Below are 27,260 nucleotides of genomic sequence, written 5' to 3' on the forward strand. Positions count from 1 at the left end.
AGTCTCTTGTAACAATGTTTGGGGTCAGAAAGGTTCTGAAAAAAATTGGATCTGCCTGCAATTAGCTAAAGCGAATGTACTCTATACATATGCTGATTCCTGTTACAATGCAGTGGCAGTCTGCAATAACCACACTGGGAAACAAAACCTTTTTTTTGTCGTTCTGAATCCAGAGAGTGATTGTATTATAGATGCGTTTTGGTTCTTACAAATAGTTTTAGGTGGTGATGATTTCCTAGGGACTGGGAGAGGGTTCGCTGTGATGAGTGCTGTAAGGTGGCTCAGTGAGTAAGGGTAGAGGTTGGCTAATGACAGATGGGCAGGTCAGGGTGGCAGTATATGGCATGCTAGCTGAAGCTGAACTTTTTAATGCAAGAATAGCAAACAAGGGTCTGATGTATAATTGCTCAGTGATGCTCAGTTCACACAGTAGAGATTACTAACCTGTAGCTCTGCAGCTGGTACAGGGACCAGCATATCATGCTAGCTTCTAGCCTTGGTTAGCAATGAATGCTGGGGCTTGTAGTCCCACAACGACTGCATATACCTGGTACAGTGAATGGCTAAAGACTCTGGTTCTGCGATCAATAACTCGTGCAAAAGGGACCTTCCCTAAATTGCGCAGCTCTGTATATGTGTGTGTATGTGTAATTTGTGTATATATATATATATATATATATATATATATATATATATATATATGCCCAGTGTTAATTTCCCTGCCGTTCTCTCGACCGAGAGCAGGCACCGTTACTTATCGCCAGTCTGTGACTGTAATCCCGTGCTGTGATAAGTGTTAGCCCAATCGGCGACAGTAATTCATGATTAACTCTTTCCACTCGGATATGAGCATAGTAACCGATTGTGATCCCTTTGCAGACCTGTAGTACAGTAATGAGGTCCAGCGAGAATGTGAGTGGTGTATTTAATGCAAAAAGTAACTAAAAGAACTTTGTATACTTTGTATAATATATACAGTATACAGTCCGCTGATTGTAATGGGTGTGAAAAGTTCTAAGCTGGTTCTGCCTTTGGTGGTGCCAATCTGTATAAGAGCTGGTGCAGTACAGACAGTGCGTGCTCCCCCAGCCCAGTGCAGTACAGTGGGTGCTCCCCCAGCCCAGTGCAGTACAGTGGGTGCTCCCCCAGCCCAGTGCAGTGCGTGCTCCCCCCAGCCCAGTGCAGTACAGTGCGTGCTCCCCCAGCCCAGTACAGTGAGTGCTCCCCCAGCCCAGTACAGTGCGTGCTCCCCCAGCCCAGTGCAGTGCGTGCTCCCCCAGCCCAGTACAGTGAGTGCTCCCCCAGCCCAGTGCAGTGCGTGCTCCTCCAGCCCAGTGCAATACAGTGCGTGCTCCCCCAGCACAGTGCAGTACAGTGTGTGCTCCCATCAACCCAGTGCAGTACAGTGCGTGCTCCCCCAGCCCAGTGCAGTACAGTGCGTGCTCCCCCAGCCCAATGCAGTACAGTGCGTGCTCCCCCAGCCCAGTGCAGTACAGTGCGTGCTCCCCCAGCCCAGTGCGTGCTCCCAGGACAGTGCAGTATAGTGCGTGCTCCCCCAGCCCAGTCTAGTACAGTGCGTGATCCCCCAGCCCAGTGCAGTATAGTGCGTGCTCCCCCAGCCCAGTGCAGTATAGTGCCTGATCCCCCAGCCCAGTGCAGTACAGTGCGTGCTCCCAGGACACTGCAGTATAGTGCGTGCGGGAGAGGGCGGTGCGTTTGATGTTTGCATTGTTATGCATTATTATTAGCGAGCCTTTTTGGGAGATTCCTCTTCTATAAAGCACACCCGTCTCATTGTAGCCTCCTTCCTTCCTGACAATGTTATGCACTTCACATTGTATTTTTGGACTTTTTCTGCAGACTCTAAAGGCATTTCCTTTAAAAGCAAAAAAAATAAAAAAAATAAAAAAAAATCTTGTAATTGCGTTTTTATCCTGTTATCCACCATAAGTGCTGCAATTATATATTCCATATAGATCAGTACATAAGGAGGATGTAACACTAGCCTGCACTTTTGTAATGGCCCTATGATGCAATAACCACATTATCTCTCTATGGCAAAAATATAATATATAAAAAGTGGCAAAAAAAAAATGTTTCAGTGATTGAATATAAACATAACTGGAAATGCTGCTTGAAAATTTTTTTTTGTATATTTATAAATATATAATTAAACATGGGTTATTGGAGACATATAATATACAGTCAGTTCTCTTCAACATAAAGTGCACTATAGCACCGAAATCCTTTATGATCTAGGAATATTACCAACATATGAAAGTGCTTGCAGCGTTTCACAATTGTTCGTTCATTATTTTCATAAACACAGTTGTATTTTCTCATTGCTGTTTATGTAGTGGATAACATGTTTTGCTAGTATTACATTTCTGTACTTTTTCTGTAACTCACACTAGTAATGGCATTGCTTAGGAACTTTTTTTTATATTAATTGTACATTTTAAAATGTTTTTGAGAACAAATATGGTTGGCAGGATTTTCCACAGAAAGGACATTAAAAGGCTATGTGAGACCCCCTGGTCTAGTATTTATATCATATCATCTATCTATCTATCTATCTATCTATCTATAGTTTATCTATTTATCTGTATCATTTTCTATCTAATCTATCTATCTATCTATCTATCTATCTATCTATCTATCTATCTATCTATCTATCTATCTGTCTGTCTGTCTGTCTGACTGTCTATCTATCCATCTATTTGATATCATATATATCTAGAGTATATAATCTCTCTCTCTCTCTCTCTCTCTCTCTCTCTCTCTCTCTCTATATATATATTACTATCCATCTATCTATATTATTATCTGTCTATATCATTATCTCAATCTATAATCTATCTATCTGTCTATCTATCTATCTATCTATCGTCTATTTATCTATATCATTATCTATCTATCTATCTATCTATCTATCTATCTATCTATCTATCTATCTAAATAAATATAGCACATAGGATTGCCTAGGATAATAGGTGCATACTTGCTGATGGCAGTGTTGATGTTCTGAAATGGAGCAGAAGCTGCTTTGTGTGTGCCCTTTTCTGAAATGAGTCCCACACAGACATGACAGATGTGACTAGAGTGGAATCCTGTGAGAAGCTGCAGCCTCAGATGCGTTTAACATGAACTAGTAACCTGGAAAGGTATCTGTGCAGAAGGCAAAGAAGCTGCACTGCAGCGAGGTCAACAGCTGATACTGTATCATTGCTCTGACACGCAAGGAAACAATAGTGTGTGTGTGTTTGTGTGTGTGTGTGTATATATATATATATATATAATCATATATGTAAAAAATATATGTGCACGTAAAGTGTGTATGTGTAAATATACACAGCATTTTAACATTTATTAATTAAGCGTTAACATATTTCATTGCATTGGGCTGAACAAATGGAGAAGTGATACCCCTTTCACATTGCAAAAACCTGCTTTCAACCCGTTTTTCTAACCGTGTCTTAAAACTGGTCAAAAGCCAGTTAAACCCCTTTCATATTGCATGACGTAAAGGTATATTGCAGTTTAAATACCGTTTTGTACCTTTCAGATTCAACCCGTTTCACCCATAGAAAGCCATACAATGTCATTTTAAATGTTTTTTTCCTGCTTGTGGGCGGGGATCAAGTGTGGTTATCATTTGTAGCAAATACCGTTTCTGAGCTGTTCAGACTGCAGGTAAAACGGCTCAGAAACGTGTAGGATCCTGCTTTTAACACGTGTCAAAATACCGGTTTTCTGTAACCGGTAAATTGACAATGTAGCTTTCACAATGCAGCTGGAACCGTTTTAAAGCACTAAAAAAACTGCAATATACCGTGTTACAGCTGCAATGTGAAAGGGGTATGAGAGAGACCTCTTGCAATCTATAGGGACACAGTAGTTGCATTTTATATATATATATACACAGTATATATATATATATATATACTCTTTCCCACTCCTTCTGTTATTCGCCCATCCGTTTTATGTTATAATTTACATATGTTTGTTTGTCATTTATTTCTTCCAATCATCTCTTTACATGTAAAAGTTGTGCCTAAATTGCGTCCATCTTCTCTTTTATGCTAAATTCCTCACCCCCATTTGCACTCTAATTGGTCCTTTACCTTTTCTCTAATTTTGACTTTTTACTGTTTGCTTCATTTTCTTTCTTTCTTGCTTTCTCTTCCTTTTTCAGCTGTTCTCTCCCTAAGAGATTTAGATAGAACGAGTAAAATGTCACCAGGCCTGAGAGTCTGTAGTCACATTCTGTTTATAATCAGTGTAGAAATAAGTATTACCCTTTATTGTAACTTAAATGGACAATTGTATCAGTGTGAATTTCTGCCAATTTAGCGTAAATACTTTTGACGTTAAGTAAATCATCCCTCCGCTAATTCTGACTTTTATGTTCTCTTCCCAACTCTGTAAATGTTTATCATTCCCTCTTCCCTACCCTCTTCACCACACCCCATTTTGTTTCGTATTCATTCCATCTTCTTCCTTTAATCTTCTCATTTTTTCTTTGCCTCTGAGTTCTATGTAGTAGTTGTCATTTTCTGTTGTTGCTAAAAATGCACTTGTTAGGGTGAGTGTATCCTCTTAATACATTATCTTATCTAACTGTGACCTTAAAATATGACCAATGGTGTGTATATGTATTTTCTACAATAAAACAATGTAAGCTTGGAAGCAGGGCCCTCCTATATCTCTGTCTGTCAGTTATCACCTAGTAATGGTTTTAGTACTGTATTCCCAATTAAAATCACAATGGAATATGCTAGCACTATATATAAATATTATCAAACAAGGAATTTTGAACCATGAAAATAATAAACAGTTGTAAACTCTCCAGGTTATATATATAAAGCCTATCTTTAATTTTGAAATATAAGTATTTAGATATACATGTATTCTTCTATCATTTACTTTAAATCAAAATGCGGTTTTCCCTGCTGCTGGGAATCATAAAATGAAGGCCTTGATAAAGTTTCAGTACTTTGAATTAGACCTCAGCTTTCTATTGGTCACATCAGTTAAATGCAAATGACTGCAGCCAATGAGAAGTTTTAATTTAAAAAAAAAGTGTAATTTTCCTGCCTAGTGAAAACAAACTTGTTATTTCATAGGTCTTTTATTCTCAGGGGTTACTATAGATACATTTTTGCAAATTACAGTGCCAAGATGATGGCTGCTATACTATATGGGACTGCTGTCCAAGGTTTACACCAGGTAGTCTGATCATTTAAAAAGAAATATATGCTCACAATCATAAATTGGCAAAATAATGATGTCATTACCAGCAGTGGAAGTTAGTTGGGAAGTGGAGAGAGCATGTCCACCAATCAGGAAGTCCTGTTCATAGTAAAGCCCTTATGTACCAAAGTTATAAGGAAAGGCCTTTATCAAACTGCGTGCCTCGCTGACATAAAAATGTGTGTGGTTACATCCTGTGGGCCTTGACGGAGCGGGCACGTATGTGTGTGTGTGTGTGTGCCTGCTATTCCCTGGATGTTTATATTCTGCCATCATGTACAAGTTTGTGAGGATTTATGCTGCATTGTGACAAATAATTTGTTGCATTGATCTGAGAGGCCATGATCCCTAAGTCTCATCCATCTATAAATACAATTTTGCCCTCTTCCTCTTTTATAGTGTGTTTTTATTTTATAACAGCGAATGAATACAAATAATCACGTAAACAAAGCGACAATTTGCATGCATGATCAGGGTCGGTGTTTGGGGAAAATGTATACTCATCACAGTGGAAAATGTGTTGTTTGGAGTCGGGGGGTGAAAACAAAGATGAGGTTTTTGGAGAGGCTGTCTCAGCCAGATGGCCTAATGTATTTTTCAGTCTGGCATCCCAACTGCTCCCTCCTGTATTACATTCTGCCATTTGTTCTGAGAAATTTACGCTAGAGCTGCTTCAAACGTGAATGGCTGAACTACCTTCAAATATGAACATATTAGCAGAGATGCATTTTATGAATCCCATGTTGATATTTCTGATTTTGCCCACTGATTTCCCGACCAAGTCGGCAAGATGCCAGCACCAAATGACGTGCAAACTCGCAATATAGATTTGCGGATTCGTATTCATTTGGCGAGGGCGTAATGAAAGAACGTAGCACGGGCCAACCAAAACTGCTGAACGTTGAACACATTAATGTGGGAATTTTTGAACTTGGATGTATTTAGAATTTTTTTTATGAAGGGCCCAGACTTCCAAGATAACTTAGCATAACCATATAAACCGCAGATGGAGACCGTTAATCCTTAAAATACATACGGATTCCTTCTGATCAAAAATTCTTAAATAGGCTGTATGGTGGCAGATGGGTTAGTAATGCTGAATAGCTGTACTGGGTCATTGGGTTCATTCCCAACCAGGGAGCTATGCTCTGCTATGGTCTAAAGAAATACTGGTGTCATTAGTAGCCATGGATAAATAGTGTGCATGTGTGAAATTAGATTGCAAGCTCCCTTAGCCAGTGTGTGTGCGTGCTAAAACCACAGTGCATTGTATATTAGTCAGATGCAGCCTTTTTTGCTGTTCCTATAAACACCAGTAAGCGTTCCTAATCGTAATATAATAGAGGGTATGTACTAATGAGGACTGCTGATTCACATGTATTTTATTCTGCTCCTAATTTTCAATCTCTTGGGTCCTGTCTTTCACACTCCCTGCAATTCTGTCTTCCAGCGGGTAATTTGATCCCTCGCATGTTCTGCAGTGGGATGCTGTGTGATAATTCTGTGTGGTTTTATTTTTCCCTACAATGGATGATGTCATTCAGTTCTACACAAGGCACAGTATGACATCATCCTATCAGGGTATAGCAGACCTGTCCTCAGGGGCGACCTGGCTATAAGTGCTGTGCGCTGAACGTTTTCAAAATAATCTTCGTTATTTAATGTGACTCTAATGAAAACCATCGCAGTTTAGGATTAAAGGTCCATCAAGTTTGCATGGCCTTTCTGTACACCCAGAGCCGCAGTTTTTTAATTGCACATATGGTTGCAGTTATAAATTCTCAACACATTCATTTGAGGCTGTATCTGCAAAGGGGTTTGAAAGGAACACTATCGTGACATATAGGATTTTTTTAAAATGTACCATTCTTTTAAATAGAATGTTTTGGTCTTTCTTCATGTGTTTAATTGAACTGGAAACACAATGTGTGCCGGTGGACTGCGTTTATTGAGTCTGACGTGGCAGCTAGAGTAGGTTTCACTTTATGGCATGCTGCGCTCTGTTCACCGAGGAAGTTGGTTTGGAATCTATGAACTATACATAATGCTATCAGCTAACTATTAATAATACATATACCTACACCTCTATACCTAGAATTAATAATACATATACCTACACCTCTATACCTAGAATTGTTTAAATAATGTGTATGTATGTGTATATATATATAGAGAGAGAGAGAGAGAGAGAGAGAGAGAGAGAGAGAGAGAGAGAGAGAGAGTATTTAGGGGTGAATTTATGAAGCTTGGAGAAGTGTTATCTATCCCCATAAAGAACGTTATGAGCAAGGTGATAATGGTTCAGCCAATCAGCTACAATATGTAAATTGACAGGTAAGAGCTGATTGGCTGAACCATTATCACCTTGCTCATAACGTTCTTTATGGGGATAGATAACACTTCTCCAAGCTTCATAAATTCACCCCTGAGTAAGATTGGAGTTCTATTGAAGATGGAATGTTACTATAGGCAACCAATCAGAATCTACTTATTTAGCACCTTCTAGGCCATGATATAATCTGATTGGTTGCCCGTAGCGGGTGCCAAATAAGTGATCGACAGTCAGGATCCCATCGGTCGTTTCTTCGACATCTGAATCCCGACTGTAGGAGCCCTACACTTGGAATCCCGACTTACATGGGCTATTTTTCCTCAAGCCCGCAAGGCGCAAGGGGCTTCAATGCGCTCGCCCCCTGTCATGTTCCTGACATTTGGGAGAAACGACCATCAGAATCCAGACTGTTGTGGACGTATACAACACCCGCCCTTGGCAACATCCATCTTCAATAGAACTCCCACCTTATTAAATAAACCCCAAAGAGAGCAGGGGGATAAACAGGCGGCACTCTGAGGCTATAACCATTGTGAAAAAGTGTATTTCATCAGGAAGGGGGTAACCCCGAAACGTTCACACTTGTTTACATTGGCTACAGTCTCGGAGTACTGCCTCTTCATCCTTCTTCTGTATTGGGGCCTACAAACCCCTAGGAGGGCACCCAAGCAAGTAAAATCAGGTAGATAAAGGAGTACCGGCCCTTCTGGGAAATAGGCATAGGTAATAGTGCCCATAAACTATGAATCTAGAATAAAGCTAATTGAGTAGTTTGGGCTTCGCAAGCAACATGTGTTGCACAATTGCATGTGAAGAATCTCATTGGAGAACACACCTGTGAGTGCAAGTTATTGTATGAAGCTACGTGATGTGATTTCTGTTCCTAGCTAATGCACATAAACTAACTTTATATATACTACACTGTCCTCTGTCTGTCTGTTATATTGCTGTTCATGGTGAACATGTGGTTCAGGAAGACTGCTATACACTGTACATCGCTGGCCACTGGCAGTATAGTGTGCAGCACAATGCAGTTCTCTGTGGCACCATAGTGGATGAGTTGAAGGCCTCAGTTCACTTACAGTACTTACACATAAATGGTCACATACTTGGAAATTTGGGATAAAATATATTTGCCCGAGCTATGCCTAGTGTCACATAAGCCACAACCATTTCATAAAATCACAGCTATTTCTGGTAATCCATTCCCCTTTGACTGCAGTCATTTTTTTTACTATGCCAGGAAAATGAGAAAGGTTAACAAGTAGGGTACAGACCAAGCAATCTCATCTCACGGGAATGGTGTCAAGTGATGACTTGGAAATGAGGCTGACTGCTGTGCCGGGCTTTTGTGGCTACACAATTGGCCCATAGATGTGTTTTGTTTTGGGTTTTTTTTTTTACATGAAGGAAAAACAATAATAAAACATTTTATGTCATTATTTTTTATCATTTATGTTACAAACATTTAGTAGATTAAATTATATGTAAAGTAATAGCATATTTTTTTCATAAAGAAAAACCTCCTAAAGTCCTACAGTCCACACTCCTTTGCGTGACTTGAGTGCAAAAACAGAGCACCTGTGACATTTAAAAATAAATTGTTAAATATCCGCCTACTGTATATGTACTTTAAAAAAAAAAAAACGTGAGTGTTTCTTTAATCAGAGATTGAGACAGGGAGTCTAGGCCTGAACACATTATGGTCTATAAGAAATTGAACTGTACATTCTAAATATTAAAAAAGGCACCTGATACACTAGACATGTGTGAATATGCTGACGTTTATATTTCAGGGATTAACACATCACGATTTGTCATTTTCTATCACATTGGTTGTCATATTGGCTGCGCATGTGCCAGACAGTGGCGGCTCCAGAGGAAGGGCTGCAGCAGAGTCCAAAATTCAAATAGGGGAGCCACACCCAATGCCAGTGAGTCCGTTTTGATTGGCAGTTGGTGTCAGTTGCTGTGCCTACCCTATTTAAATTATTAACTGTCCTGCTGCCCAATCTTTGGAGCCACCCCTGGTACCAGTTCTCTCTACCCTTCCCCGAACAGATTGGCTGGCTACAGAAGGCTACAAAGTGGTATTCCAATGACCTTCCCTAAATGGTGCCTGGAAACAGGGAGCTCTATTGGATTTGGTACTAGGGAACATGAGCCTGCCATATTGTAAATGGAATTGCGGTATATCCCCCTGGATTGACTGGGATGGGTGCTAAGTACCGCCTTTTCCTCCCTCTTTGTGTCGCTGTTTACTCTGCACCAGCAATCAGCCATATGTAACAAATATGGCTCCACAGGAGCAGCCAGTTGCACCTGGCCATACTGTTGCCGTAATAGTTATGCACATTAGCCTGGGCAAGTTTAAATTTTTCCCACTTTCTGCTTCCTAAAGGTCCATACACACTGGGCGATTATGCCCAGCGTGTATGGACAGAGATGATCACTATCTTCGCTGGGGGGAATGCCGCTCAGTGCATACACACTGAGCGGCTTTCCCCCTGCCCGGCATGGTCAGCGGGGGGGGGGGGGGGGGGGGTGGACTGCTTTGCATAGCGCAGCGCTATGCAAAGCCGTCCCCAAAGCTTTCCCAGCGATGATGCAGGAGCACACATCACTGCTCATCGCCGGGCCATACACACTGGGCGGCTTTGAGCTGAAGGCTGCTCAAACTTGCTGTTTTGATCGGCTTTCAGCTCAAAGTCGCCCAGTGTGTATGAAACAAGGTCCAGCATGGAGAATAACTAATGTTTTGTTTCCATAGCTTGTTACAGTTAAAGCTACATTTTTCTTATATATAATGAAGATTTCAACACTTAAATATGACACATAAATGCTTTTTTCCAAAAGATTTTCTGCTGTGTACAGTTTTTAAACCCTGTCCTTAGTCACAAAATACTTTGCTGATAATATACTTTTTATTAAGTCATGTTTTTAGTGGTTTGGCTGGCACTTTGTTGTTGTGTGAGCGACACTCCGTCTGGATAGAGGGAGGTCTCTCAGGGGAGAGTCTTAAAGAGAGGCCAGATTACTGAGATATAGACGCATCATTGATAGCTTTGAAGATCTGAGATATGTAAAGTTTGTTCTGGCAGATATGGCCGTAATGGTTTGCAAAATGTCTTTCTGGAGATTCAACAATTTTATGACTGGAAATGTAGAGCTGCAGATATGACAGAATAATATGCTGTGAGTACTGTTAGATGCAGGGAAGCCGATTTTATCATGTGCAGAAAATTCAGTTTGATGGGGAACAAAAACAGATTAAAAAGGAAAAGGCCTCTCATTAGCCGAAGCAGGGCTTATGTCATCTCTATGATGGGCAGCAGTGTTTGAGGCTTATTATAACCCATGTACGATTACATTTCACAGTTTTGTCTGTGGCACTGAGGGTGTGGTATACAAGATCTAAGGCATATAGGCTGACAGTAAATATTGTGACAAGGAATCACATACATTGGATATAGATGAAGTCTGGGTCTTTATTTTGTAGCAGAAGTAAACAGCATACCAGGTTAAAAGCCCGGCAAACAAGGTTACAGCATCGCAGGGATTTCCACAGATTTCACAGTCAGGGTACACTCCAAAACACCTAACGTAATATTACCGTACCGGCCTATCACTAAGCTGTCTTTCAGCACTGGGACGGGAGCAATGACCACCTGTCCTGGACACACATATAACGCTCCCCTACAGCTGCGTGCACCACAGGTTACTTTCCCAGTTGTAGTCCAAATATATAAGGGGAAATTTACTAAGATGTGTATTCTACTTCACATGTGATGTTGCTATGTGCAACCAATCAGATCCTGTCTACTATCTTCTAGAGCAGGGGTGGCCAACCGGTCAGAGGTAAAGAGCCGAAAAATATCGGTAGTCAAGCTAAAGAGCTGACATCATGCGCGCGCTGAAGGCGCATGCGCCAAAAAAAGGGGCGTCGTCTTTTTTGACCCCTTGGGTGGGTGTGATACAAATATGCCTCCAATAGTGCCAGATACACATATGCCCCCCACGGTGCCTGGTATGCACCACACGGTGCCCGGTATGCCCCCACAGTGCCAAAAAGCTGGTATGCCCCCGCAGTCAAACAAACTGCTATGCTCCCGCAGTGCCACAAACTGCTATGCCCCCACAGTGCCACAAACTGCTATGCCCCCACAGTGCAAATTTCCCAGCAGCAGCACTCACCGTTGTTGCTGCTGCTGCCAGGCGAGGAGAGGACAGTCTGGTGTCCCCCTGCAGTCCTCCTGTCATGTCACCGATGGGAGGAGAGCACAGCACACCACCCGTATCCTTCCCCCTCACTTCCTTGTGACTGGGCCGCCCACCAATCGAAGCTCGCTGGCTGGTTCCTGATTGGCTGCTGGCCCACGAGCTCTGATTGTTAGACGGCCCAGTCACAAGGATGCACAGTAAGGGGTAGGAGAGATGCGCGATGCGCGCTCTCCTCCCCTCAGAAGGAGAAGGGATTCAGGGAACCGGCAGCAGGGGGGACTGGGACAGACGGTGGGTGGCAGGCAGCAGTGGGAGCAGGAGCCGCACTTTACAAGGGGGAGAGCCGCATGAGGCTCAAGAGCCACAGGTTGTTCTAGAGGGTGCTAAATAAATAAGAAGTAGATTCTGATTGGTTGCCCATAGCAACATCACATGTGAAGTAGAATACACATCTTAGTAACTTTCCCCCATAGAGTGGTGGTGTAGCTCCCCTATTTGAATTAACATGAATAGTATACATTACATCACTCGTCTTCTCGACGGCCGTTTCGGTGCTCTGAGCACCTTCATCAAGAGGGGTCATCAAGACACACACACACACACACACACACACACACACACACACACACACACACACATTCACAGGGTAAATGAAGGGATCTAAATTCTTATTCTACACCACGACTCTTTAAATTTCATTTTATTCCACTCTGTTAAAAATTCTATCTATATAGGTGCTAGATGTATTATTATTTTTTTTATTACCATTTTTGTATAAAGCATAGGTAGAGTCTATTGCACTTCTCAATTGTTACATTGTTATTCCATTTGCTTTTTGTAAAATCAAAGACGTGCTTCCACATTTAATGTAAATTAGGGACAGCAAGTAATAAGTATATTTTGAAGTGCTGTAAACACTTATACCTTTTATATCTATAAGAATGACATTAAGACAGCAATAACAACACAAAGAATTCAGATCAATCTCATATATATATGGTAATTTTACAGAGAACCTGTCAGGTTGTAAGTAAAATAATTGTCTTACATTATATATGTTTTAAAAAATAGATTAGAGTATTACTATGATCCTGTATCCTTAGAGACAGGCCTACAAATAATACTCATATTCCACCTAAAACCCAGGTCTGACCCGGTCAACTGAAAAGGGTTTAAAATTATGTCACGGCGGTTTGAAACCCTATACACACCACATGGCTGGTCCTGGGTTTTGGAGGGTCTTCCCTATGCCGGTGCTTGAAGATGACATCATCTCTAAGTGCCGGTGAGCCAACTCTCCATAGGGCTATAAAAGGACCTGGGTGGTAAAACCTTGGTCATCCGTTTAGATTGCACCTTACCCATTGCGTGGCCCGATGCTGGTAGCTACCCAGGTTGGATTTATTTTTTATTTTTCAGGAACTCTTTTTCCACTGACCCAAATTATTCAAGCAGTGCAAACGGGGTAAATCTAATTTTGCTTCTGACCCGGGTTTTATACAATGTCAGGACTGGTCCGCAGCCTAGGGCGTATGGTCTTTATATAACAATATTTTAATATCAGGAAAAAAGGTCAACACAAACTTAAGGTCCACATGGATATGGTTGACACTCAAAAGGTCGAAACAAGTTTTTTACATTGTTGGTGTCTATGTCGATGTATGCGGACATGGACACCACATAAATGTACTGCGGCCATAATAAGGTGTATACACACTGTACAATTTTTTTTACCAATTTTGTTGAAAGACGTTTCCATTGAACCCAGTGTCCTGGACGAAAGATGTTGATGAAAGAAATTGACGACAGACAAACGACGAATGATGATGCGCATACCCGCCAGTTGTTCATTAAGATTGTTTGTCACCTGTGCATGCAGCTCAATTTGGATATCTTCCAAAAAGAGCCTATAAACTGTAGTTAGATCTTTTGTCTTTCGTCTGTCGTCAATATCTTTCGTCAACATCTTTCGTCCAGGACACTGGGTTCAAGGGAAATGTCTTTCAACGAAATTGGTCCAAAAAATTGTACAGTGTGTATGCACCTTATGGCTCTCTACGCTCGCCATGCTTCATGCACGGTGCCTTTCCTTGCGCTCAGCACACTGTTATATTCTCACTATGCCCACTTGGATAGTAACATATGAACCAAGTTGGTCTAAATCCCCAAAAATGGAAAAACTCAAACCATTTGAGTGTTGACCATGTCCATTTCGACGTTAAGCTTGTGTTGACCTCTCAGTGCCGAGCTATGGTATGTCGACCATTGTCATGTGGTCGACCTCGTAACTGTCGACCTAGATATTGCCGACCCAGGGACCGGATATACAGTATATGCACGCAGTATGATCACAGATTTAAGTTATATAGAACAGGATTGATATCATCATTAATGTAACCGTTCCTCTTTCAGAATTTGCCATTAGAAAAGCACAGTAGTTGGGGCGGCTGGTTCCCACCCGTCTGCATCATTAACTTTTGCAATGAACTTGACTTGTGCGCCTGTCTTGACACTGTAATTGCATGATTTCCCATCCTCTAGCAAACATCAGGGATAGCAAACATCATGGGGAGAAAATAAGACAGATACACGTGCCAGTCTGTAGTGGATTGGGGCCCAGATGTGCTACAGGTTCATGTTTTCACCATGCTCTGATGTCTGAATTGAAAGGAAAATTGCAAGTGTCTTGTCGGGAGTCTGACTTGGCTCTTGGATCAGGAGGTGTAAAGCTCAGATGAGAAGTCATGACAGCAATGTCAGTGCATTCACTCCCTGTCTGCTCTAGGTGCATTGTTCTTTAACAACAAATGTTTAATAAGATGCTTGCTGGGGAAGTGAGCTTAACATAGCGATCAAATGCCACTCGCTTGGAAAAGAGATACCAATTATTACCACAATCCTCTTGTAAATCATTCAGATCTAGCAGGAACTCTAGGTACACTGATATGTTTCACTGTCAGCCAACTCGAGGGGATGTCTCTGCTGACAATATCTCTAGTGTGTGGCCTTTATAATAGGTAGTGTGCTTGCCGAAACATTATTAAGGCGACTTATTCATGTTCACTTAGCGTTACATGGCGTTGTGGAGTGGAACAGAACTCCAAACTGATTTAAATTACATACAGCGGGGGGCCAGCCTGGGCCTCAGGATGTTTTTTGGGAAGCCAAAGTATTGCTAGAAAAGTAATTCGGAAAGGCTGTTGTGATAGACGTGGGCTTACAGGCTGGGCTGTGGGCAGATTAGGTTATTTGTCCATTTGTATTCTCTAGAAGTTTTTTTTTGGTACTTGTGTAATAGCACGGCACCCGTTACGTGGTTAGCATAGCATCCATGTCAGAATCAGCGCAGTGTTTGCATGGCCAGCGTAGTTAGTCAGAAGTAGCGTAGTGTTCCCGCTAGTGTAGGAAGCGTAGTCAGTGTCCCTGTCAGAAGTAGCGTAGCGTAGTCAGCGTTCCTGTCAGATATGTGTTCCTGAAACACCCCCACTCGCCAGTCTGAAGCATGGCGAGCGGCCGCTTTACGCATCCCCCCAAACTGTTCATACCCCCACTATCCACGTCGGCGTGGAGTTGATTCTATAAAGTGTGGCGAGCGCAGCGAGGCACCGAGCCCGAAGCGTGGCGAGTGAAGGGAGCCCCGCGAGGGTACGTGGAATACATGTAAAGTAATCCGTGTCCCCTCGCGGGGCTCGCTGCGCTCGCCACACTTTATAAAATCAACTCCACACCGACGTGGATAGTGGGGGTATGAACAGGTTGGGGGAACGCGTAACTCATCCCCTCATGAGGGGCTCTCCCTGAAGTGGACAATAATACTGAGACGCAGGAGCTTCTGAGACGCATCTGCATCTCAGACAGATGGAGCGCCTCTCCGCCGGCATGATCCCCTCTCCGCCAGCATCCACCAGCGCAGGGGACCTGGCGGTTACCAGCGCTGTGTGAGAGGTACTCACTAGGCTTGCCATGGACGCCAGGGACAGAGCCATGAACGCCGGGGAAAGAGCTGGGCTGCCGTGGAGTCACTATGCTAAGTATGCTAGACAGCCATTGGGCTACGCTGACAGCGTAGCTTAGCTTTCGCTGAAAACGTAGAATAGCCGGCGCCGTGCTATTACACAAGTACCTTTTTTTTTACTTGACTTCTCATTTTCAAGGTCCACCGCAAGTTGCAGTGGTGAATTCTCACCTATTGGACCAAATCAGCTATGCTCTGGCGGAGGGACAGCTGTCCGCTATCACTAATACTACTCAATCAGTAGCAGTGACCACTTCTGGGTTTGCCTGCTAGGCATGTGCGACCAGAGTTCTCACATACACACTGCCACAGGGGGAAAAGGCCGGAGGGCAGGGGTGATGCCAGAACTTTGTGAGCTCCAAAGCAACATTTTTAATGTGTCCTTGTTCAATGCTTCTATGCAGTACCGGATCATTTCTGGCACCATCGGCTGGCTGCTTGCAGAAGCCACCAAGAAGCCAGGAAATCTCTTTTCTCTGATAGACATCTTGGTCTCTGCCTTCTTCCCGAAACAGCGGAAACACGCCTCCATTTTCAGAAATGGAGGCTATCTCCAACCGCTCGCCACCTGGAGTCAGCAGTACGGGTCGGCGCATATGTGCAAAGTACTTAACATTGGCACCTTGTGCTATGCGCCGCAGATCCATCAGCACCCAAAATAAGTCCGTAGTGCAACAAGTAGCAGATATATGTAGGGTCTCTTCTTTAAGCCCCCCTGCCATTGCCCTTGCTTTGTTGTTGTTGTATTGCATGTATGGATGGCCATCGTTGCCATTGCCATCGATGGTTGCCATCGATGGCAATTCTGCAACTGGCCATCGATAGTGGTAAACTATTCAATGGATGACCATCAATATTTTTACATATCGATGGTCATCCATTGTGTTTGATTGATTGGCCTGTGGGCCAATCAAAACATGGGCGCGTGAGGCTTTGCGGGTGTTGGGGGCGGAGCTATCGATGGAGGGAAACCATCTGGTTCTCCCCCATCGATGGCAAAATTATTCAACATCGGCCATGAACCATCATTGATTTCAAATCATCGATGGTTGATGGCCATCCCTTATTGCCTGCCTTGTATGTAGCAGATGAGGCTTTGGATTGCAATGCTGTATATAACACACAAATGTAATCATACAATAGGCAAAATTGTGCATTGTGGCAGATATTAGGTTTGGGATTAAAGAGAAGTGTGAAGTGTGTTAATTATATTTTATTGTATTAGTTGTGGTTGTTTTTTTCCCTACAGAATAAAGGAACCCCAAACAGAACTAAGTAAGCAATCCCCAGATCTGTTACATCCGCAGGGGCTCATTCACACTTCCTCACTGGAAAATGGGCGCTATAATTATGCATTTGTCTTGCATACATTGTCAGTACATAAGAAATAGCTTGTGCCTCGTACTATATTTAATGCGTTTGTCTGGAATTAGCAACTAAAAGAAGTGCCTTAACTGCTGGTAGGTGGGAACAAGCCCTATCACTTGTCTCTGGTGATATCACCTAGACGAGCAACAATTTTCCATAGACCAGTAGTTCTCAAAATGTTTTGAATCACGGCACCCTAGAGAAATAGATTTTTTTTTTCACAGCACCGCTAGACCAGAAGTTTCTTATTGACAATATTTTCAGAAAAATGAAGTCATTTGGGTTTATGTCATTCTTATGTTCAATTATATGGTGAGGGACATGATTCACTTCTGTTTGTCCACATAAATTATGATTGGAAGCCACCAGTACTTTGTCCATATATAATTTGAGTTAAGGCCCCCACACACCTGAAAGACACCCAATCATACAATATTGAGGGATTGTATTCAGATTGTGTGCACACAATCGTGCAATGCATGGTACCACGGGTTGGTGGATTGGTCTTCTGATCAGACTTGCTGCATCACTTGATCAGTTGGGATTGGGAGTTGATTGCATGTGCATTTAAACACATGCAATCGGTCGTTTGATGGCTCATGCAACGGCGCCATTTGAGTGGCAGTTTTCAGGCAGTGTAGGTGCATACAATCGATTGTGAGATGACCAGTCGTATGCAGCAGCTGGATTGTACAACGGATTGTATGACGGCTTGTGAGTACATTGTGTGTCCAAAAACTACCAAGGACTGCAGGGGAGTTGAAGGGAAAATTGGACACAATCATGATTGTAAGCAGGTCTTTCTGATGTATGGCCACCTTTAGTCCTGGACCACCAACTCAAGGAATCCCTGTAATAGTCCTAAGGCACCCCAGGGTGCCACAATACAGAGTTTAGGGACCATTGCCATAGATGAACACAGTGTTACTCAGTGTCATTTTTCCCAAAGTTCCATTCTAATACAGTCTAAACTAAATAAAGCAGAGGTCAATAGGATACTGTTTTCTCTATGGGTCAAAATCAATTTCACACTGTGTTTACTGCAGGATTAAAAACCCAGGTTTTACACCTAGAGCTATTCAATTAATTGTCAATTTTACCGTGCGGTAAACCGCAGGTAGTAAGCTCACCCATAGAATCCCCTTGGTACCATGCACGGGGATGTATACACAAGCACATCCCCTCACATGTGGCCAAATGGGAAAGAAATCATTTCACTGTCGCCGACCATCGAATAGGATTCTCTCCCCTTCGGTAATAAAAGTCAGTCTGTACTGACTTTCATTTCTGATGGTGTTCGTTGAAGATGGGGAAGGCATCACCATGCGCATATCCCAACCATCAGCCCCTAAGTAGGCCTGGGGAAGGATATTAGTATCCGAGGTTAGGTTGACAATCACTACTCTATTAAAGTACTTTTCAGCCTATTACACATGACCCATTTTCCAGCCTAATGCTTATAATTGGGATTAAAACTTTTTTCTTTTTACCTGCACAATGCTTTGCTCTATGTGTGATCGGGTTTCTTTGATAATAGTAACCACTTTATTGTGACTTACTGTATATGTGACAAGCTTTGATTTATAGCGACAATTGTTCATTTCTTTCTTGCCAGTTACTGATGACTCGGCCGAAGGTTAAGGTTCAGGCGATTGTATCTGTGAGCCCTGGCATTAAACCTGGTTTTGATTGTAAAAATAACTATTTATTTTGGAAACCGCGATACGTCTGCGGAACATGTTTTATTATTGTGTAGCGGGTAAATTAGGTGGTTTGCTATTACATGTTGGTAAGCTGCGGCTGGGGAATTCTAGCATTTAGGTATTTCCTGTACTTTTCAATATTTTAATCTGGCAGGCCCAAATTTGTAAGACGGAACCTAGATAGGAATTCTCCTTTTTTATTTTATGTAGTGCTAAGTATATTTAAACATTACAAACATGTAAGCATTGCCAATATATTTATGTGCATATGATGCAGTGAAATTTGGAACCGTGAGTTACCATATTAGGGGATGTACTTAAAACAATACTTTACTATACCACAGTGATTACAGTCACCTGTGACAAAGGGCCAGATGCACTAAGCTTCTAAAAGTGATAAAATGGAGAGCGATAAATAACCAACCAATCAGCTCCTACCTGACATTTTTCAAACACAGTCTGTGACATGGCAGGTAGATGCTGATTGGCTGGCTGTTTATCACTCTCTATTTGATCAGTTTTGAAGCTTAGTGCATCTAGCCCAAAGTAATTAATCGATGAAAAGGGTGTGACTGAAATCCTAAATGAACCACTTGCCTGGACGCATATGGGATGCAACCAGAAACAAGTGGTCCCGCCCTCTCTGAGCGCTGGATTGTGGATCACTGCACTGTACTCAGAGCGGACTGGTGATGTGTTTTTATAAGCCCCTATTAGAAGCTCCTACTTCCTGCTCAGAGGGGACTAATCAGTCCCCAATGAACTACATGCCACATGCTCTTCTGCACTCCTGTGCACATATGGGAGGGCAATGGGGAAAAAATGAGGGCTCTCTGGCCACTGGGATAGGGATAATCTGGGATGGGAAGAGGTATTAATGGTGGGTGGTGGGGATTAAAGTGGGCAGAGTAGTGGACAGGAATTGAATGGGGGGGGGGGATATTGACTGGTGACAGTAATATTAGGGAAGGGATGCTATGTGCGGGTGCGTGTGTGTGTGGGGGTGACAGGAAATTTGCTGCAGTGAAGACAATCCTAGGGGGGGGGGGGGGGGTTTGAATCGATATATTGTAAATTTGCCCACAGGGTGGCACTAGACACCCACTTAGCATATTTTATTTCAATTATATTAAATTAGCTTTTTATTAGCTACTATTTATACATATTCCAAAATGTTTGTAAGGTAACTGGTTAAATGGCAAATCCAGGACCAAAGAATTCTGCATCTGGTGGAGAGAACATGTATGACCCACTCACCTTCTTTACCCTGTCAGTTGTTGACAAGATCCCGGGTGTTTTTTCACACACCACATTCTAGCCTGGAAGAATTTGGAGAGAGACCCTGACAACTGCTCAGATTGTATAGGACAGGCAGAGCAGGGCCGTCACAGCAAGGATCCATCTTCCCTCATTCAGGACTCAGAGCGACAGTACATCCATATGCATGTAAGGGGCGTGGCCGCACATGACGAACACCGAGGACTCGGGAGGGCCCTGCATAAAAGTTCCGCGCTGCAGTTGCGCGGTCCCCATTTTAGAGGCGTGGCCTGAGCGGAGAGTATTAGAGGAAAGTAGCTGTACCGCGTGTGAGAGACATGCAGGCAGAGCCCCGCCCAGCACTGGAGCCCCCGCACACGCTGCGAATGGGAATCTCCTGTTATACCCTGAGAACCAGGGGGAAGTCTGTAAAATGGCTAGCTACTCCTCACAAGAGTATGCCTAGTCTGCGGGACATTCACACTCCACCTATCCCTGTGACTACATGCAGTTGTCAGGTTGGTTGTATGGAGTATCACGGCATCAGTAGACTACTACACTACCTACGTAACATAGTAAATAATGACACCTAGTGACCATATATTGCTAGATTAAAGTAATTCAAATTACTTAAATCTGTACTGGTTTTGTGCTTAATACTGTATATAATATCAGGAATGCTAATATATAAGAAACTGTAAATAAATTAATAAATAATTCCAAGAATAAAGGTGAATCTTGAAAGTGAAAACCTGCAAAAAATTGTTGTGGGACTTTTTTATGTTACCCCCACAAATTAAGCTATTATTATTATCCTTTATTATGTGATTGTATATACATATATATATATATAGAACATGTGGGGTGTCCGGCACTCCTCGCTCAATCACATAAACGTGCCCAGGTGCCTTCCCAAGTAGCCTTGCAGCCACTAATACAACCTCCAATACAGTAGGCGTCACTCCAGGTCTTAGGTGAAAAAAACGTGATGTTTATTTATCCTTCTAACGGTCAACGCCGTTTCGGGCAGTCGCCCTTCGTCAGGACCAGAAGAAACAAAATTCAACAGTGCACTGTTGAATTTTGTTTCTTCTGGTCCTGACGAAGGGCGACTGCCCGAAACGGCGTTGACCGTTAGAAGGATAAATAAACATCACGTTTTTTTCACCTAAGACCTGGAGTGACGCCTACTGTATTGGAGGTTATATATATATATATATATATATACTTCCTCATCTTTGCGGCCAACGCTACGCCACCTGTCTCCAACAACTAAAGGTACTTTCACGCCACCCTCCTGTGTCCATGCCATCGTCCTGTGTCCATGACACCATCTATTACCTTTAGTAAGGTTGTGGCGAGCAAAGCGGAGTGAGCCACCGAGCCCGAAGTGTGGGATGGCGAGCCTGCGAGGGATACGTAAGTTCCATAGCGTAAGCGGTAACTGCAAAGACGAGGGAGTACCTATATATATATATATATATACTGTATATCACTGACTACTATGCACACACCTTGTGATGCTAGAGGGAGAGTACATTTACCTACCCAAGGTGCCTATTATATATGTGAGCGCATTCGCACACCCAAGAGTGGTATATCTAATAAAATGGGAGCTGTGTAATCATAGGAAAATTATGTATGGTCATGTGATCTAGTGTGTGATTTCCTGAATTTCACTTACTTACATTTTGTTTTCTTCTTCTAGGCCATCATATATGAAGGACAAGACAAGAACCCTGAAATGTGCAGAGTTCTCCTCACACATGAGATTATGTGCAGGTAAGTGCACTTGTCACCTACTGTCAGGGGTAGCCAGTTTGGAGTCTAAAGTAAAATCAAGAGCCCATCTGATGTCATTAGTTAACCTGAATACTACCAAATGTATATTCATCCTGCATTCAGTATATTAAATAAAATCATCTAATTTATACTTCAAAAATCATGCAAGTCAGTCTCCAGTATAATATAGTTGGTTCTTCTTAATAAAGGCATATAACTTCAGATAAATTAACTATCAATTTAAAATGTATCTTCGTATTTTAGGGCAAATGGAGATTTGCCCTATACAAATGGAGGGGCATTTTATCGTCAAGGTCAAAAATTCAGCAGAGGCCTAGTTCAGCGATTTAGCCACGTTCTACATGTTTTCGCCACTTTCTCCAGATGAAAACGAACGCAATTGAATAGGCAGCCATTGAATTAGTTCCGTTTTATTCGGCTGTTCGAAAAACGGATCTAAATGGATACCCCCCTAAGTTGGAGTTATCATAATATTGGAAAATAAGTGGCAAAAGCAGGAGGTTTACACTGTCGCTATGTTAAGGGGATTCAGTTAACTGGTTGCTACCAGTACACAACACAGAGACTTATTTTTCAGCGGTCAAATGTATGCGACTATGGCTTGTTAAAGAAAGGTACAAAGTTACTGCAAGGCAGTACTGGTGGCCATTCATCTCATCACAACCACTGGCATTATAATTTTCTATGTACGATGCACTTTCGGTTTTATGATCTAATCCAATATTTTCATATATAGAACTCAGCAACATCCATCCATTGTCACATGAACACTTCAACATGCAGTGAAGCGTGTCTGGTCTAAATCAAACTGTCATGGCTTGTATCCACTTAGGAGGCCATTTTGGTTGACTCGCAAAGCAGCAAATTTCCCTGCTTTGCGAGCTAACTAAATGTCATCCGCCGCCCGCATTATCGCCCGCCGTCCGCTGGATGGCGAATGTCCTCGCAGGCATTCGAACGGATGTTTTGCATAAACATCTATTCGCAGCCTTGCGTGCAGGCCCGAAATCATTCGATGGTCACAACCATCAAAGGATTTCTTTAGTGTTCGCAAATCTAAGTCACTCTCTGGTGACTCGGATTTGCAGCGCTCTGCTAGGTGAACAGGGCGGGAAGCGGACATCCGGAGACGTCAGCTGCCGGCCTACGGAAGGCAGGAAGCCGCCCCTGTTTGCATGGGGACGCTAATCGTTTCCCAGCATTTTCGTTGGTACACTGGGCTATTCGGATGCCCCCAGCTCACCTCCGGCATGTACAATCTTTATATCTGCAGGCAGAGGTGTAACTAGATATTCATAGGCCCCATAGCAAAAGTAAATATATTACTTAAACAGCAAAGATGAGCCCCCTTCAGCTCTGGGCCCCATAGCAGCTGCACCACTTGCATCTATGGTAGTTACGCCCTTGACTGCAGGATGTAACTTGATGCACAGTGTTGCCCCCTACTGCTCAGTTTCAGGGGCGGATTTAGGGGTGAGGGTGCCCGTAGGCACAAAAATAATGGCTGCCCCCCTGCCTAATTGTATTATTTTTATTGATTAGTTACAAGTCCTCATTTGATGATTGGCAATTTAATAGAATAATAAAAAAGCCACCAACTGTAACATATTTCTTATTTTTATTATGTATACATATTTACTAAGTATAATATATATGCATGTCCTATCCATTTACACTCTATTCAAGATGGAACCTGGTGCAGTACAGTGGAAAAATTTTGCAGTTACTGGTACATTTCAGACTGACAGTATTATCACAGGCATCCAAGTGCCGCCCCCAAACATGTGCCACCCCTAGGCACGTGCCTAATGGTAAATTCGGCACTGCTCAGTTTCATGCCTTACCGATCACACCCATATGTAATTAGGGAACATCGCCAGGTTCCTGTATTTTAGCATAGCCCAGGTTCACACATTGCACACAGCAGCAGTGTAGATGGACAGGAGCCGCTGTGATTGACAGGCACTAAACACCCACTCCTGATCACACACTCACACACCCACATACCTCCTCTATCCCACTGGTGTGGTTAGCAGTGTTTATCATCTTGTTGGGTTACTTTGCTGATCGTATGGATTTTTCCATTTATAAATACAACAGAAAAAAAAAAGAAGAAGAAAAAATCTCCGCTCACAGCAGGGGAATCATGAAGTAGTTGAAGGCAAATTATGCTATTTGTACAGTATACTTTAGACAGAAAAGCCATATTTAAAATGTCAGGCAGCTAATACCAGAGATTACCATTTGCCTCGCTGCATACAGACTGGTAAAAGATGCTGTTTATTTGCTTGGCGGACAGGCATTAAACAAAGCTTCCACTGCTGTGCGGCTAACGTTATTTACTTAACCTTTTCAGTGCTGGAAATTGCCGCTCAGCAGCATGAATGATTTAGGCGAACGGAATAACTACATTTCTTTCAGAGCACACCAATCCTATCTGCGTGCGTGTAAAGCCTGATATAAGGGTTTGTACAGGTTAGATCTTTCAGCTGTGACGCTGGCCGCGGGAAGCCAAGCTGCTATCGCCAATTAATTAAAAAATATATATAGTTTGTAGATAGCTATAAAGTAATTAAATAAAAAATACATTATTGTTATAAATTACATTAATTGTGTAAATGAAAAAAATGGAAGCAAAACTGACATTAAGACATTAAAGTAAAGAAAAAGTAATAACAGTAAATTAACTTCATAGCTGATATATATATATATTTGTGATATTAATTATTTGAGCACATATTTGGGATATTGTAGTAGGTGTACACAACTGGGATATTATAATGGGTGTAGACAATTGGAATATTATAATTGGTGTACGCAAGTGGTATATTATAGTGAGTGTACACCTCTGGGATATTATAAGGGGTGTACACAATTTAGATATTATAAACTGTGCACACAAGTGGCATATTATAGTGAGTGTACAAACCTGGGATATTATAATGAGTGCACACATGGGATATTATAATGAATGTACATAATTGGAATATTATAATCGACGTACACAAGTGTCATATTATAGTGAGTGTACAAATCTGGGATATTATAATGAGTGCACACATCTGGGATATTATAATGAATGTACACAATTGGAATAGAATAACCGATGTACACAAGTAGCATATTATAGTGAGTGTACACATCTGGGATTTTATAATGGGTGTACACAAGTGGGATAGTATAATGGGTGTACACATCTAGGATATTATAATGGGTATACTAATCTGGGATATTATAATGGGTGTACACAATTGGGATATTATAATAGTTGTATACAAGTGTCATATTATAGTGAGTGTACAACTCTGGGATATTATAATGATTGTACACAAGTGGGATATTATAATGATTGTACACAATTGAGATATAATAGGTGTACACAAGTGTCATATTCTAGTGCGTGTACAGCTCTGGGGTATTATAATGGCTGTACACATCTGGGATATTATAATGGGTGTACACATCTGTAATATTATAATGATTGTACACAATTCGGATATTATAAAAGGTGTACACAAGTGGGATATTATAATAGGTGTACAGAAGTGTTATATTATAATGGGTGTATGCAAGTGGAGTATTAAAGAGGGTATACACATTTGTGATATTATCATAGGTGTACACTTTGGGATATTATAATGGGTGTATACAAGTAGGATATTATAGTGGGTGTACACATTTGGGATATAAATTCAATGTTAAATTTAAAAATGGCAATTCATGGAGGCATTGCCAATAAATTATTATGATGACATTTTGTAGAAAGACCAGAATATATTTAATTTACAGCACAATGCAGGATATATAATGGAACATTACCTCATTAATCCTTAAATTGAAAACACCCTTCTAAAGTTATAGTGAAATTGGATTTAGCGCTGGATTACATATCCACCTCCAAAGAGAGTGAGCCGTATCAGCCCGATCTCAGAGGATGCTGGGAAATGCTGATTTTGCACAAGAGCTACAAATGGAGCTTTGGTTATAAGCATAAAATTAGAGTCTGCTCACTATTAATCAGGCAAGCTAATTGCAATGCACGACCATTTGCCATATGGTGTGAGAGACAGCCTGCTTCCCCTAAGATGAAATCCTGTCTAACCAGACATGAAATAGTGAAAGGCCGCTGTTTGTAAATAGCTTGTTTTAGAGATTTAATCCCTAAACAACTTTCTGCAGGGCTTTCTGTCAAGACTAACAGTGCAATAAAGCTTTGCAGTTATGTGACAAAGAGAGCAAATTTATGGGGCTCTAAAACAATACTTTGGGTTGTGCCTAGAATTCAAATGCGAAGCGTACTCCAGGCTTGTGGTGATTGGCTAGTTAATAACTAGCAGGTAAGGAGTTTCTAGAGTTCAGGTAGACATTTTCCTTATGCGGACTGAGTATAATTCAGTTTTAAGTTTTACCCTCTGAAGTATCTAGTAACTGTTTTAAAATCGTCTTCTATGCTTTTTGTCGTGATAATATGGAGACCAATTCAAATCATCTCTATAAAATCAGGTTTGACTTGTTATATAGATAATTAGGAATGTAGCGTTTAAAAAAAAAAAAAAAAAAGCTTGTGACAAAAAGTGTTTATTTTTAGTCACTGGCACTTCTTCATTTCCCATATTGACGATGTCCAATAACCGGCTAATGTTCATGGAAGATTCTCAGTGTAATTATACGAAACTCTTCATTGAAAAAACAAACACGATGCAATTTGTGGCAGCGTTCATCAAGTTTGCAGCCTCTGAACTTTGCAGGGAGGTGGAAAACATTGACCGTTTGCTTCGAAAATGCCAGGCGCCATCCCCAGTTACTAAACAGAGGGTACTATTTATCTCCTTTCCTGGATAAACACCGCTGTGATTGCCATATAAGGACGTGGCCATCTACAGAGTCAGTGTGCCACCACATATGGTTCAGCCTGGCCACATTCTGCGAGAGACCAGGGGCAGGCATAGAGATGACTTTGTTAGATTCTGGAAGGCACAGAGTGGCGATCGCCAAGCGGGCCTGTTTGGCTAGAGTGAGAAGATGGATTTGTGCCTGCCTTTGCCGTGACATAGCAAGACTTTCAGCAGAAGCCTATATTGCGTTTAGTTAAAGTATTATTTATTATATGTCAAAACCTTTCCACTTTTCAAGTCAGCAGGACAAATTACTTTCCTAAATTACTGCTCTATTAAGGCACACTGTGTGTATAGTTTTATTTCACAGTAAAGATTAATGAAATACGCAATTGTCTTGGCCTTTCCCAGTGGCAAAAGGCAGTCTTTTTAGGTTGAATTACCATGTTCTATATAAACTATTTCAAAGATGA

At 41.8% G+C, this 27,260-nt stretch overlaps 1 protein-coding gene and 1 long non-coding RNA gene across 5 annotated transcripts in view; one reads left to right on the forward strand and one right to left on the reverse strand.

The window, feature by feature from the left end:
• Positions 1 to 27,260, forward strand: part of EBF1 (EBF transcription factor 1) — a 310,040-nt gene that overhangs the window by 5,600 nt on the left and 277,180 nt on the right. For all 4 annotated transcript variants that reach the window (XM_083181698.1, XM_083181700.1, XM_083181701.1 and 1 more), the window contains exon 5: positions 21,858 to 21,931. In XM_083181698.1, the coding sequence (XP_083037824.1) occupies positions 21,858 to 21,931 (74 nt within the window). The remainder of the gene's footprint in view (positions 1 to 21,857; positions 21,932 to 27,260) is intronic.
• On the reverse strand, positions 1,583 to 20,431 carry LOC146074019 (uncharacterized). Its single transcript, XR_014473352.1, has 3 exons — positions 20,150 to 20,431; positions 4,125 to 4,206; positions 1,583 to 1,876 (listed from the first exon to the last, which is right to left on the reverse strand). It is a non-coding gene; the product is annotated as an uncharacterized LOC146074019 (long non-coding RNA).

Source organism: Crinia signifera, chromosome 4, assembly GCF_055691185.1.
Source record: "Crinia signifera chromosome 4, ASM5569118v1, whole genome shotgun sequence".
In the NCBI taxonomy this organism is placed as follows: domain Eukaryota; kingdom Metazoa; phylum Chordata; class Amphibia; order Anura; family Myobatrachidae; genus Crinia; species Crinia signifera.